The 15217-nt window shown below is 62.1% G+C and overlaps 1 protein-coding gene across 1 annotated transcript; it reads left to right on the forward strand.

Annotated features, from left to right (window-relative positions):
* The first annotated feature begins 1923 nt into the window (after positions 1 to 1923).
* On the forward strand, positions 1924 to 8896 carry TICAM1 (toll like receptor adaptor molecule 1). The gene is made up of 2 exons (XM_016144668.2): positions 1924 to 2039; positions 6353 to 8896. Exon 2 carries the CDS (start codon positions 6491 to 6493, stop codon positions 8573 to 8575), a length of 2085 nt encoding a protein of 694 aa, XP_016000154.2. The 5' UTR covers positions 1924 to 2039; positions 6353 to 6490; the 3' UTR covers positions 8576 to 8896.
* The last annotated feature ends 6321 nt before the right edge of the window (positions 8897 to 15217 follow it).

Consider the following 15217-nt stretch of genomic DNA (forward strand, 5'->3'; position numbering starts at 1 on the left):
AGACACAGATCAGAGGACCCCCAAGATGTTCGACATTGGGACAGGCACAAAAGATCGGTGATGGTGAGGCAGGGGGGAGGGAGGCAGGGCTGGTGGATTCAATGCCCTCTCCCCCGCTCGCTTTGGAGCCCCCAGAGGCAGGGACCACTTCTTCCACGCTCCCTGTCGTATCCTCAGAGCCTAGCTAGACACGCCTGGCACACAGTAGGTGCTCAATAAAATGTCTCCCTCACTGGAGACGGGCACTAAGTAAGGGCCCTGAGCGAGGAGGGTACATCTCTCTCCTGTGAACCTTTAAGCGAACTTCGGCCTATGATCCATGAACCTCTTGGGGGACCCGATGATGGAATTCAGGGTGCCCATGAACTAACTGATGCTTCCCATCTTCATTTTCGCTGACTCTAACCGATATTTACCATTTCCTTAATTACGAACGAAGGCAACGGCAGGACTTGTGACTTTGTCCCCAATTGAAAACCACAGGTATTTTCATATCGGATCACATTGCCGCAGACGGCTCCGAGCACAGCTGACACTCAACGCAAGGACGACATTGCTGTGGTTATTAGATGTTGTTAGCTCACACGGCGATAAAGGTACCTCCCTAAGAGGTGTCTGTTGTTTCAACATAGCTCTATTTCAAAAGTATTTTTAAAACGATTGCCTTACAAGAATTTTTTTTTTTTTAAGATTTTTAAATGGCGGCGAAATACACTTAAAACTCACCGTCTCGACCACTGCGAAGTGCACAGCTCAGCGGCACTGAGCACACCGTCCCCGCCTTCCCCACCGTCATCTCCAGCGCTTTGTCCCCTTCCAGAACTGACCCTGTGTCCCTATCAAGCGCTCGCTCCCCTGCCCTCCCCCAGCCCCGGGCTCTACCATCTACTTCCCGTCTCTGTGGATCTGACTCCTCTGGGGACCCCCTGTGAAAGGGGTCGCACGGTGTTTGTCCCTTTGTGACTGGCGAACGTCCCCAAGTTTCCTCTACATAGTAGCAGGGGTCAGAACTTCCTTTTTAAGGTTGAACAATACCTAGTCCTCCGAATTGATACGTCACGGCGTTTTGTTTATCCATCTGCCCAACGATGGATCGCTAATTCGTTTTTAAAAAAATATTTTAATAAATGCATTTCCGCACCATGTCCTTGGAAGCGCCTGTATTTAGTTTCTGCACCCACAAGTAGTATTTTGAGAGGAGGCACCTCTATTCTCCAGGCTAAAGGGGCCCAGACAAAAGCACTAATAATTTCATAGGCCTCCCTCCTCCATTAAAAAAATAATAAAAATCACATTTTACTTCTGCATTGTTACAAAGATGAATCTAATCCAGGCTGGATCCTATTCATTTTCGTTTCTGATTTTAAAAGAAATGAAACATTTGTGCAGGCCTCTAAAAGTATGATGGGCGCTGCCTACTGCGTCCTAACCACGCCCCGTGGGTGTGTCCACCTGCGTCCGGGAACCCCAGGTTAGGACCCTCGTCGGTTCTACAGCGTCGTGTTTGCAACTTCGAGAGGTGCCATCTTGCTGTCCCCCTTCCCACCACGTGGGTTTCCCCAGCCCGCCCCGTGTGGTCACATTCGCCTCCCTCCCAATTCCAGACGTCTCGCCCGTTATCCCAGCCCCTAATTCTACTTCCTGGATGGCACCGATCGCTAATGGCAATGATCTCATGTTAAACCGTGGCGCCTTTCTCTCTGGACCGTACGCCTGCTTCCCGCAGGCCTTGTCCCTCTCGTCCCCAGGGCGGTTTGCAGAGCGCGGCGCGGCGCGGCGCACGGGAGGCGCCCGAGTCTGCCGTCGGGGTGGGCGTGCGGGGCGGGGGCGGGCGGCGCTGCGGGGCGCCTCGGGGACTTTCCCGGTCCGCCGGGCAGGCGTGACCTCACCTCGGTTCCTCCCCGCCCGCGGGCACCGCGGAAGAGGCAGGCGGAGTCCCGGGGGCGGAGCCGCCCGCGCGCCCTCGGCGCTGCGGCCCCCGCTGGCACCACCTCCAGGCCGGGCCGCGGAGACGCCCGGGCTCGGCCGCGGCAGCCAGGGTAAGTGCGGAGGGGCGCGGGCCGGCTGCGGGGCGGCGCGGGCCGGGGCCGGGGCGCCTGCAGGCTCCTCGCCAGGGTTCGAGGCCCGCCGCCCCGCACGCTGCCTGCGGGGTTCCGCTCTCACGGCTCCGGCTGCCCTCGCCGGTGACCCAGGGCCTCCCCAAACCCCCCACACCCCGAGTTCCTTCCCAGCCCCCCATTTCTTTCCGGGTTTCTGATTTCTCCGCTAGTCTGGGAGAGTTCTCGGCCCCGGGCCCCTGTTCCTCCTGGGCTGGGAGTTCCCGTCCCCGTAGCCCCTCCCCTGAGCCCCTTCCAGGCTCTGGGTCTCCACCTTTCCCTGGGGCCTCCGGGACATCCGCTCAGAGCCCCGCTGGCGCCAGGCAGCCGTCTGGGCACACTCTCCTGCCCACGCCCCACCCCCTACCTTCCCTCTCCTTGTGGCTCAGGCCGCTAGGGCCTCAGGGAACGCGCCCCACAGTGAAACTGCCCGGGCCTGTTTCCTCCCCTGATGGAGGGGCCTCCTTTCATTCTTCCGGCAAGAGTTGATGGAGCACCTGCTGTGTGCAGAAGACTCTGTCCAGTACGCTGGGCACCCGGGAGGGACCAAGTAGTGCCCTTCAAGACAACCAGCAAAGCCTGTGAATGCTCACAGCAGTGTGTGCAAAATGCAGAGGGCGGATATCCCGTGGCTCACCCGGGGGCCTGGCCTGAGGATTCCTCAGATCCAGGCGAGGGAACATGCCTGCACATAGTAGGTGCTCAATGAACACTTGTTGACTACATACCCCTTCAGTTTTCCATACTTTTTTCAGAGGCAGTCTGGCTATGTTTTGCTTTCCAGGTCTTGTAACATTTCTTTATTAGCCAAAAAGAGTGAATTGTGCCCCTACTATGTGCCAGTTCTGGTAGGAGTAGATTAAACTTTTTTCTGGGTAGAGGGAATTCCAACAGGAAACGTCTTTTAAACACTAACTGTGTGCCAGGTGCTGTTCTATTTGTCGATTTAGTCGGTCAGGATGAAGCACCTACTGTGTGCCAGTCACCAGCGGTACCTCTGTGAATAAGACGGATGAACGTCCCTGTTTCCGTGGTGGTCCCGTAGGAAGCGATGTGTGTTCAACAGTGAGCAAGCAAACTCCGTGGTGTCAGGTGGCGAGCAGTCGAAAGTAGGGGAATGGGGCTCACCGTCGAGCAGGGCGGCAGGGTCGGACCTTGAGGAGTTGGTGGCAGTCAAGCCCGAGAGGCGACGAGGATGCGGGGGAGCCGGCCTGGCGGGGGCTCCAGGCTGCAGGAACGGCAGGTGCACAGGCCCTGCGGCGGGACCCAGGATGGCTGCTGGCACGAGGCGGCTGGATCCGGGCGGGTCAGGGGGGGAGTGGGAGGAGGGGGGGGCTACAGGGAGGACTTTATCATATGAATCATGCCTAAAACGACTCTCGATCACTCCCTCCCGACCCCCACTTTGTCCCCGGCTCAAGCATCCGGGCCTGAAGCCCAACGGTCCTGCTCGCCTCGCCCAGTCTCCAGATCATCCCCGAATCCAACATTCCCATCCTTCCTCAAGACCACCACCTGGTCCAGGCCCCGTCCTTGCTTGCCTTGCTCTACCTTGGTCCCCAGCTCCCCTGCTCGTCCTCGCCCTCAACAGCCTGCCCTCTCTGCAGTACCCCCTCCGGCCAGCGAGCCCCCCGAGTCAGGTCCTGCCCCTCCTCTGTCCCTCACCCTCCCGGGCTCCCACCTCCCCGGGGTAAAACCCCAGGTCCTCCTCTGGCCCACAAGGCCCTGCTCAACTCGCACCACCCCTTCCCTGCCCTCTCCACTTCCTTTCTGTCCTTCACTATGCTCCACGCAGGCCTCCTGGCTGCTCCTCCGGCATTCCAGGCACGGTCCTGCCCCAGGGCCTTTGCATGGGCTGTTCCCACTTCCTGGAACTCTCTTCCCTCAGATGACCCATGGGTCGCTCTTGTTGAAACCTCTCTTCTCGGGGCCTTCCTGACCATGGCGTTTGAAAGTGCAGACACCCCCCCCCCCCATTCTGGGCGTTTGTGACCCCGTTTCCCCCATTATGCTTCTCCATGGCATTCATCAGCACGTTATACTGAGAATTCCACTCATTTATTTGTTGATTTCCTGTCCCCCGCACAAGAAAGTCAGCTCCATTGTCTGGGTCTCTGCCGTTCTGGTCCCCTGTGGGCATCTCATCTTGTCCGGCTGCTTCCGGTTCTCAAACGGCCGGACAGCGAATGACCTCCAATGACCCCCGTGTGTCGTGCCCCCAGCCCCTCTCCTCTGCCCTCCTCCTGCGGTCTGCTCGGTCATGGCCGCACCCCCTGGCGCTGCCACCACCTGACCCCAGCTCTCCCCGTGCCCTCTGCCCTGCATCTGACTCCCTGGAAAGGCTGACCTTGGCCCCCAAGCCCCAGGACACCACGTGACACCTGCCCAAAATGAATTTTTAAAACATTTTGAATCATTTACAGATTGAGGTCTGTGATTTATCAGCAAATGGAGGTCAATCAACAAATCAGCTCTTGGTCTGGACTGGGGTCCCTCAGCATCGGCACTTGGCAGCATTTGGGGCCCGATCGTCCTCTGTGGGGGCCATGTTGGGCCCTGCAGGGTGTGGAACAGCCTCTCTGGCCTCCACCCCACAGTTGCGACAACCAGACATTGCCCAGTGCCCCAGGGGGACGGAGTTGTCCCGGCTGTGAGGCACTGCCCTAGCCTGCAAGGTCTCACCGTGGGTGGGTACTGGAGTGGGTGCTGGGGCGGAACAGGCAGAAGGCCTCAGCCCCGCCCACCTGATGATGGGCAACTGCAGGGCCCTTGGCCCCTTGGGATGGCCCGAAGGCCGCGTTTCTCCCGAGTCTGACCATGACTTGCTTTGAGCGCCTGGTGACTTAGACGATGGAGTCTGGGATGCCCTGCGTCCTGGAAAGGCCTTCCCTGTGCCTCTCTTCCCTGCGCACACTGGGAGGGTGTGAGCACTGGCCTCATCCATTCGTTGGTCTGGCAGGTGTGCGTTAGGGACCTGTTCCGCGCTCAGGGACCCAGCAGTGCCGGCGCCCTCCGGTGCCCACCGTCAGAAGGCAGGTAGTGAAGGCGAAAGGTTCGGCACACGAGGAGAGTTCGCCCAGTGGCGAAGTCTGTTGAGGGGGAAACAGGGTGGGAGAGGGACTGGTAATGGGGAGCGGGGGTGGCCGCGCCTCTGCACCTGGGAGCTGAGTGATGAGAGTAAGGTCACTAAGGCTCCACGCCCGCAAAGAGCCTGGAGCGGCAATCGCCATGACGTTTCGTGAGAAATGGAAAGAGGAGGGAACGGCCTCCCAGTGGCTTGGCAGCCCTGTGAGGCGCAGAGCCAGCAGGCGGCGACGGTCAGCCCACCGCACTGACAGTGCGACTTACGTCGGTTAGCGTTAGCTGCGTAACAGATCACCCCAGAACTCCGTGGCTGAAAAACCAGCAAACATTCGTGACTGCGCACAGAGCCTGGGGACGGAGAGGGGGCCGGTTCCGTCTCGGAGCCTCTCGTGAGGTCACAGCGGCGGCGGGGGTCGCGGGGCGTCCCTCACCTCGCTGGTGGCAGGAGGCCACGGCTTCTGTCCACGCGGGCCTCCCCCGAGGGCTGCTCGCAGCGTGGCTCACAACACGGCGTGACAAGAGACAGAGAATGACCAGGAAGGAAGCCAGTGCGCTTTACGACCTAACGGCATGAGTGACACTCCGTCGCCGATTCTCTCGGTGACAGAGGTCAGCTCTGGCTCCATGGCGAAAAGACCACCCAAGGCTGTGACTGCCAGTTGTGGGGGCTTTGGGAACCTCCCAGGAAGCGGGCTGCTTTCCTGTCAGACGTGTATTGAGCACCTCCCGACTTCCGGTCGACGGCTCCGGAACGTTCCGTGTACTGACGCAGCCCCGATGTGGTCCCCTGCGTGGGCTCGTTGTCCGCCTAACAGGCCACGCGTGTAGTCCCGTGGTTAGGCGCAGGACCTCTGGAGCCAGATCGCTCGGGTTCAAATCCCGGCTCTGTCTTTCACTGGCTGTGTGACTTTGGGCAAGTGACTTCACGTCTCTGACTCACTTTCCCCATCTGCAAATGGGGAAAATAGTAGTGTCTACCTCTTGGGTGACACTCGGCACCTGTCGGCTGCTCTCCTCTTGCAGAGGAGGAAGTCGAGGCCGGGGGAAGTGACATGTCTTGCCCAAGGTCCTCCTGATACGACAGGTCATGGCGACCTTTGAAAGCGGGTGGGGAGGGGGTGTCTCCGGGCCGCCCCCTTTCTCGTGGTAACTGTGTTTCTGGCTTTCTGCAGGTTTGCTCCAGCATTCCCCATGGGACGGGGGACCGTGCGCGGGTAGACGACACCGCCCTGCGGGAAGGCGGGCGGCACAGAACATGCCTCGCCAGCCAGGGCTTCTGCCGCCGTCGGAGGCCACGCCCAGCCGTGTCCATGGCCTGCACTGGCCCGTCGCTCTCCAGCGCCTTTGACATCCTAGACGCGGCAGGCCAGGACAAGCTCCTGTCTCTTCAGCGCAAGCTGAAGACCCTGCGCCCAGGCTGTCGGGGGGCAGAGCTCCTGCACGCCATGGTGCTCCTGACGCTGGGCCAGGAGGCGGCGGCCCGGGTCTCCCTGGAGGCCCTCAGGGCAGATGCGGTGGCCCAGCTCGTGGCCCACCAGTGGGCCGGCATGGACAGCAATGCCGAGGCCCCGGAAGAGCCCCCAGACGTGTCCTGGGCTGTGGCCCAGGTGTACCACCTGCTCGCTGAGGAGCAGCTGTGCCCAGCCCAGATGCGGGACGTGGCCTACCAGGCAGCCCTCTGGGCTTTCAGCTCCAGGGATGACCCCCAGCTCAGGGAGCTCCAGGAGGAGGCCCGGAATCGGTGCGGGGGGCACATCGTCGGGGGCCCTGGGGGGTTCCAGCCCCTCCGCTCTGATCTGGGCTGCCTCCCGCCATCCTCGCCTTCGCCCTCTGGGACCCGCAGCCTTCCTCAGCCCATCCAGGGCCCGTCCGGCTGGAGCAGAGGACACTCCCTGAGATCCACGGGCAGCCCGGCCTCCCTGACCAGCAACTTGGAGATTAGCCAGTCGCCCACCTTGGCCATCCTCAGCCAGCCCCGCAGCTCCTGCGGGCCCAGCAAGCTGGGTGACGAGCCCCCGGCCAGCCCGAGGTACAAGCCTGTTCCCGTGGGCTGCCAAGAGCCCGAGGAGATGAGCTGGCCCCCGTCGGAGGGGACAGCCAACATCCCAGTGTCACCAAACAGCCCCGTCCTCCCACTTCCTGGGGTGGCCCCGGACGCAAGCCCTGCTGGCCTGTCCGACCCATCTGAGGCTCCAGGCACCGGAACCCACTACTCGGTGGAGTGCACGGAGGTGTCGCCGGCCCCCCAGTCTCTCCCTGCGCCCTCCACAGACGCCTGCCCTGTCGAGGACCAGGTGCCACTACAACTTCCCACAGAAGACACGACCTGCCCGACAGCCCAGCCATGCACACCGGCTCCCTCGGCCACGAAGACATCCCCTCCCGACCCTTCCACATCGACCCCTGGTCCCGCCCGCCCGGCCTCCCCAAACCTGCATCCCCCTCCTCCCGAGCTAGAGTCGTCGGAGAAGAAGTTTTACAGCTTTGTGGTGCTGCATGCCAGGGCGGACGAGCACATCGCCCTGCGCGTCCGAGATAGGCTGGAGGCGCTGGGCGTGCCCCACGGGGCCACCTTCTGCGAGGACTTCCAGGTGCCCGGGCGCGGCGAGCTGAGCTGCCTGCAAGACGCCATCGACCACTCGGCCTTCGCCATCCTGCTGCTCACCGCCAACTTCGACTGCCGCCTGAGCCTGCACAAGGTGAGCCATTCCCTGATGAGCAGCCTCACGCAGCACGGGCGGCAAGACTGTGTGGTCCCTTTCCTACCCCTGGAGAGCTCCCCGGCCCAGCTCAGCCCTGACACGAGCGGCCTGCTCGCCAGCCTGGTGTGGCTGGACGAGCACTCCAAGATCTTCGCCAGGAAGGTGGCCAGCACCTTCACGCCCCAGAGGCTGCAGGCCTGCAGGGCCGCCTGGAAGAGGCAGCAGGATGCCCGGGCCTTGCGGGAGCAGCGCCGGCACCTGGAGGGTGAGCGGCAGCAGGCGGCCGCGTTGCACGCCGCGTACTCAGCCTACCTCCAGTCCTACCTGTCCTGGCAGGCACAGATGGAGAAGGTCCAGGCGGCTTTCGGGACCCACATGACGTTTGGGACTCAGCTGCCCCCTGGGGCTTCGGCGCCCTATGGAGCCCAAGGGCCCTTGGGAGCACAGCTACCTTTCCCTACCTGGCCTGGCCATCAGCCGTCACCCCTGCCTCCGTGGCTGGCCGACAGCCCCCCGCCGGCCTCCCCGCAGCCCCCGGTTTGCCCGCAGGCTCCACCTGTGACCCCTCCGAGCCCCGGGCTGCAGCCCCTCATCATCCACCATGCACAAATGGTGCAGCTGGGGCTCAGCAACCACATGTGGAACCAGAGAGGGACCCAGGCACCTGAGGACAACACGCAGGACACGGAATGACCAAGCGATAGAGCCCAATGACCCTGACCTCAGGCCCCCTTTGAAGATACCCACCCCCCGCCCCTGTCTCCACAGGGAGCGGTGGAACATGGGTCGCCTGCTGTTTTCAGGACATTGCTGGGGCACCTTCACGTCTTAGGGAGTTGTGTGATATGGGCCCCAAGACTTTCTGGCCCTCGAGAGGCCAGACTCTCACCCCCTCTGCCTTCCCGTCTCTGTCTCTCTCTCTCTGGATGGTGGTGGTGGGGAATGGACTGGGGGATATTATTAGTGCACTGTTTTAATTATAATAAATATTTATTGAAAGCTTCTCTAACGCCATTCTCCGCTGCTCTGCGATTTAGTGAGAGAAAAATGTGGCTACTTCCCAAAATAGGGAACTGGAAGAGCCGCTCTCTTCTGCCCCTGCAGGCACGGGCAGGAAGTTGCATGCCTTTGCTCACTTCCTTGGCCAGAACATAGTCACATGGCTCCACTCCCGCCGCAAGGCGCACTGGGAAATGCAGTCTTCCAAGGGGCCACGTGCTTTGCCCAAAGTGGTTCTGATGCCAGCGGAGGTGGGCAGAAAAGACACGGATGATATTGAGCAGTTTCTGCTGCAGCTTTATTTATTTATTTTTTTTGTGGGGGGGGGCGGGGGTCTTGCTTTGATGCCCCCACCAAAGCTGGGCTCGGATCCCACCGTGTGGTTTTGGGAAAATGTCTTCACCCCTCTGAGCCTCTGCTTTCTCATGTGGGAAGTGGGTTCATGATTTCAGAGTCATCAGCAGGTCAGGAGCGATGGTCTGAGGGCTCATGAGCTGCATTGCCTGGCGGGGAGGGGATTCATCTTTTCTTGAGAAGAATAGAATTAATTAGGCCAAGCACTTACCACTTATCGATTCCGGAGGCTTCAAATATCTAAACATAGTTTAATCTCCCAAAATGAGCCTTCGAGGTAGAAGTTTCTATGATTGGGCCCATTGTACACATGGGGAAAACTGAGGCTCGAAAAGGTGAATTCTGGTCTCGAAAGTCCTGTGGATCAGGAGTGGGAGATGACAACTGAAGAAGCCAGACTTCCAACGGAGGAAAAGACGGGGCCCAAGGGGGGCGCATTCGAGCGGGCCGAGCCAGCTTAGCCGAAGGCGCCCTCCCCCCGGCGGCCCGAGTGGAGCACAGACTGTGTGCCCTTTCCCCCAGTGCCCGCCGCCCCGAAGGGCAGGCCTGGTGTGAGTCACCCAGGCTGCTGGGGGCCACTTGCAGTTTTAATGGCTGACTCAGGTTTTGTTTGGGCTCTGCTCCCTCCCGCCCTCCCAGCCCTGATGAAGTGAAACTCGGGGAGGAAAGCCTGAGATTCTGGCCAAACCAAAGTGAAACGACACCAAATTCCATGGCGGGATGAGGTGTGGTAGGGCGGGGTCCTGGGCGACTCGCTGGGCAGTGGCAGTGACCGGGCCACTGGCTCATCTGACCCACACTTTCTGTGGCCTCGGCGTGCCAGGATTTCCCCGGGCACGGACTGGGGTGTCCTCGCGGGGAACGTGATCGTCCCTTGCTCTCTTTTCAGTTGGAGGTGCCAGGAGAGGGAGCGGTGAATAAGTTATCACATGAGGAAGCAAGATCATTCCAGAAAGTGAAGAGACTTTGGAAGAAATAAACCGGGCGAGGCGACGGGAGTGTCTCGGGAGGGAGAACTTTGGCCGGGTGCCATGGGGCCCTCTCTGGTGGTGCTGGGGCCCAGCCCTGGCGGAAGAGGAGCTGGCCATGGAGAGAACTGGGTGGGACCGGGTGAGGATGATCTGGGCGGAGGAAGCAGCCCGTGCAAAGGCCCTGGGGCAGGACTGTGCCTGGCGTGTTGGAGGAACAGCGAGGAGGAGGCCCCTGTGCCTGGAGCGGAGTGAGCCAGGGGGAGAGGGAGGGGACAGGGCAGGCTGTGCAGGGCCTTGTGGGCCACGTGGAGGACTCGCGCTTCCCCACCCAGGGAGAGGGAGCCCTGGAGGGCTGTGGGAACCTAACTCAGGTGCTACAGGGAGGACGGGCTGCGGGGGTGAGGGCGGGAGCTAGGGGACTAGGGCAGGTGAGCTCATTTCATCCTCCCAACAGTCCAGAAGCTGGACACTGTCACTGTCCCCAATTTACAGATGAGGAAACTGAGGCCCAGAGTGGTAAGGTCACTTCTCTGAGGTCGCACAGCACGTAAGTAGCCTCCGAGGGCAGGAAACGGAGCTGGACATCTCTCGACTGGATTCTGGCCCATAAGCAGCTTCGATTTTTCAGTTCTTTGACATATTCTTGTGTATTTCATTATTTGTTAATTAGCGATTTCTCCGCCACACCCCGTCCGCCCTGGGAATGCTGGGGCAGACTTGTCTTGGTGACCGCGGTGTTTCCAGAAGCCAGGACAGGGCATAGCACACAGTTATGGGGTGATTAGGGCTCTGATGGGGACGTGTAGGAGGCTGTTGGAGCCCAAAGGAGACCCTTGGCCAGCGGGGTGGGATTGAGAAGCTTCTGGAAGGAGGAAGTAAACAGACCTGAGGAATGAGCCACGGGCTGGGAAAAGTATTCCTGGAGGTGGGCGGCCTGCGGCAAAACCCTGCTCGGGAGACTGCCAGGACAGGGCGGCCCCACCGGGCCCCGCATCCTGCGTCCACAGCGCCCCCTGGTGGCCACCAGCAGCCCGAGGCCCCACATGGCCTGGGTGGAGGAAGTCCCATGTCCCTTGTGGGCCTAAGAGCCATAAAAGAAAACTGTGACCTGTGAATAAATGACAGATGCTTTGTTTTCAGAAGTCAAGAACTGTGTCCCTGCCTGGAACGATGTCCTTCTGCGACGATTAGATATTTTGTAAATATTCTCCCACCCTGTGGGCCCGGAGCGGGTCGCCCTTTGCCGGGTGGCACACAGCACATGCATGGCTGAGGCTCGGCTCGGGCAGGACACAGGGAGTGCGGGCTGCGTTCGAATCTCGTGTATCTGCATCTCCACGCAACCCGGCTGGCCCACCGCCTGGCTACACACTTCCCCCACCTCTCGGCCTCCCCAACAGACCATGTGGGCACCCGAGTCACACCCTGTCCGTCCTCCACCCACAGCCCTCCAGGGCTCCAGCGTCCCTCGGGATAAAAGCCCACGTCCTCACCACGGCCCACGAGGCCCTGCATGACCTGCCCCGGCCCCTCCCTGCGCTCCCCCCAACCCCTCCCCCCCATTCCACCCACGCCAGCCACGCAGGCCTCCAGGCTCTTCCTCCCACATGCCAGACACCGTCCTGCCCCAGGGCCTTTGCACAGGCCGAGCCCGCTGCCAAGAGTGCCCTTCCACCAGACGCCTACAGAGCTGCCTCCTCACCTCCTCCGGGCCTTTGCTCGAAAGGCCCCCCTCTCAATGGGGGCTCCTCTGAGCACCCCGTTTAAAATCCATTTACAATCACGCCCACCAGACCGCCCCGGCGCTTCCATAACGCTCAGTGCTTTCGCACAGAGTGAGTCCCTGCTCATCGCGGACTCGGCCACCCCCCTTCTCCGCGAGGGTGAGCTCTGTCCGTTGACTTCCCGCTGGATCCCAGCGTCTGGCGGGGCAGCAGGCACTCGGCGACGAAGCAGAACCGCCGTCCAGCCTGACTTTGGACGGCCTCTCGGTCCGCGTCCCCTCGCGGCCTGTGGGCAGGCGGCTTGTGCGCCCCATTACCCACGCACTCGTTTATTGAACAGTATGTATTGAGCACCTACTGTATGCCTGGCGGGATGGTTTCAGATTTGGGGGACATGCTGCTGACTACGGCAGACTCCGTTCCTACACTCACGGGGCTCACAGCTCTGTGAGGGAGACAGACACCTCTCTGTGTGGTCAGACCCTGCGCGGTCCTGCGTGGGCCAGGGGTCCGCAGCAGGTGCTGGGGCTGGTGTCAGGGAGGCTTCCTGGAGGGGGCGCTCCTGGGAGGAAAGGGAACTCCAGGCAGAAGGGCTGCCTGTGCAGAGACCCCGGGGCAGGAGGGCGCTTGGTGCCTCCGAGGGATGGAGAGGGGCCAGGGGGCTGACCGGGTGGAGTGGCTGGGTCCCCGGCCCCACCTGGAGAACAGGATGCCTGGTTTATTCGTGTGGACGCAGGCGGAGCCATAGCCTTCACCGCCACCAGGAGGTGTTGTCAGACAGTGTTTCCAGCCTCTCTCCCCGACACGTGGGGTGGGGAGATTCCTCCCAAGAGGGCGCCCAGGGTATTCATTCAACAAACGCTCAGGGAGCTACTTTGCATCCGCCTTCCGTCGGGCACTGCGACACAGCAGAGAACGGGCTCGCGTGGCTGGCATCCCCGGAGGGGGCCACCAGGACCTAAAGCGGCGCGCGGAGAACATGATGCTTGTGCGGGGTAAGGTTCTGAGGGCTGCCGTGGGAACGCAGGCGCGGGCCGTGACGCGGGGTCACTGGGGCGGCACTTCTGATTATCTAGAAGGGCTTCACGAAGGAGGTGGCACTTTATCAATCAAGATCGTCGCTCCATGGGCTTTTAGTACAGGACATCAGGGCATAGGGCGGGGGGAGAGGGCTGTGCTGGGGGGTCTCAAGTATCTTCTTCAACGCCTAGGTTCGACGTCTCTCCCGTGACCCGTGAGAAACGGATGCTGGGGGGAGGGGGCGGGACGTCCTGCCACGCAGGGCTGGTGCCCCCACACCTGGGTTGGGTCCCGCCGAACACGTGTGGCAACCACGCGACGGAGCCACCTTCTCTGTCGGGTCCTATGGGACTCTCCCGCAGCAGCCGCCGCCCCCACCCATCATTTCCCCAGTCACGGGCTTGCCGCCCGGCCGGTCCCAGGGGCCGCTCACCTCACCTTCCTGGCCTGCGGCGTGAGTCAGAGCCGGGCTATCTTTAACCTTTGGCAGGGACACTCCGCTCCCCTCCCTGTAAACACCGCTCAGATGACAGTGTGGAACCCCGCGGGGGCAGCGGGCTCTGCACGCGGCCCAGCCATCGGGCCTGCCCCGTGTGTCCCCTGCTCTGCCCAAGGAGGGCTGGAGCTCCAGGAGGCGTCTGTCACTCCTCAACACATGGGTGCTGAGGACGCGGCTGTGACCAAGACAGACCCTCGCGGGGCCGGACGGTCTGAGAAAGGCACTGCATCGATGAGCAAATGGCAAAGCCTCAGGCCCTGAAATCAGTTCTGTGGAGGCGGGAAGTGGGGTGGGAAGGGACCGGGGAGGGGGAGGGGGCTCCCACTGACGGGGCGAGCTGTGTGCTTCCCGACACCCTCCCCCCAGATGCTCCCTGGCTGAGAGCACCTCAGTGTGCTCAGCTGTGACACGGGTCACCATCCCGGCCGCACATCCTTGGGCAGGTCACTCACTGGGCCAGTCTTTTCTCTGATAAGAGGTAACGATTTTATCGTTGTGGGGGATGTTCTTTGGCTTTGCCATCCGCGACTCCACCGTTACATGGGGTACAGATGTTTCGGGGAGGTGGGCTCCTCCTTCAGCCCCACCCCTGGCGGAGGGCTCTGACGAGTGGACCTCAGGTCTCCGGGAGCAGGACGACGCCTCCCACCCTGTGGCCTGCAGTATCAGGACCCCTGGAGAAACCAGGTCATTCCCAGTGGTCTGAGCTGCAAAAGAAACTGTCGCCTGAGACCTGCCTAAGCTTTACGGTGGCTTTCACTAGGGGGTCTACGGCCCACGTCACGACTCTCACTCAGGTCTGAGCTCCTAAAGCGAGCACGTGGCACAGATCGCTTTCCTCCGGGGCGAGCCTGCCTCCGCCACCCCCGGGCGGAGGCAGATAGTGCCGCCCGCTTGACGGGCCACACACGGGGTGCCGCTTAGGCACGCGGACCGGCGCCGGCAGTCAAGGCCTGACGGCCGCTCCGCTAGGCCCGGGCTCGCGAGCACCCGCCGCCGTGAGTCCGCTCCTGCGGGGCGGGGGCGGCGGCGTGAAGAGCTGGCGGCCCCCAGCGCCGCCGCATGTGGCGAAGCCTCCAGCACGACGCGCTGCCGGAGGCGAAGTGTCACCGTGGCTCGGCCTCCGGCAACGCCGCAGGAGCTGAGGACGCGGCGAGATCGATGACCTCAGGAGTAACAGCTCCGTGCTCACCCCCACGGGGCCCGGAACTCGCGGACACACGGCGGGCGCTCGGGGGAGCGAGCGTCCAGCGGGGCAGCGCCCCCGGCGGGACACCGGCACCCGACCGGCGCGGGGCAGCAGGGAAAGCGTGTGCGCGCGTGCGCGTGGCGGGGGGGGGGGGGCGCTGCTCCTGCGGTGCGGCCAGCTCCAGGAGCCCAGCAGGCTCACGGACAGACCTGGGCCGGCGCTTCCCGGCACCCCACCGGGCCTCCCTGCGCCCCTCCTCGCCCTCCGGGAGGGCCAAGCCACCGCGTTTTCCGTGGCGACCTTACTGCGAAGTGGGCGTCTGGTCTGAACAACTCTTAGACGGAGCCCCGGCCCGTGAAGACAAACGCCCGGCCGGCCCTCCGCGTCCACCGTGGAAGCCACGGCCTCTCGCTCCCCGTCACCCCCTCCCCCCGCCTCGTCCCCCGCTGCCCCAGAGGAACCCGTTGGGCGCTTCTCTTCAGGGTCTTTTTAATGAGCTACACATCAGCGCCAGGACTCGCGGTTTCAACGGCCTTCTTTATTCCGTGCTGCAGGACAGTAGTGCGAATCCCGCCCCGG

This window comes from Rousettus aegyptiacus, unplaced genomic scaffold (assembly GCF_014176215.1).
Source record: "Rousettus aegyptiacus isolate mRouAeg1 unplaced genomic scaffold, mRouAeg1.p scaffold_m13_p_16, whole genome shotgun sequence".
Taxonomy (NCBI): Eukaryota; Metazoa; Chordata; class Mammalia; order Chiroptera; family Pteropodidae; genus Rousettus; species Rousettus aegyptiacus.

What these genes read in the sequence shown, in the direction of transcription:
- TICAM1 (XM_016144668.2), top strand. Translation starts at nt 6,491, where the DNA reads ATGGCCTGCACTGGCCCGTCGCTCTCCAGCGCCTTTGACATCCTAGAC.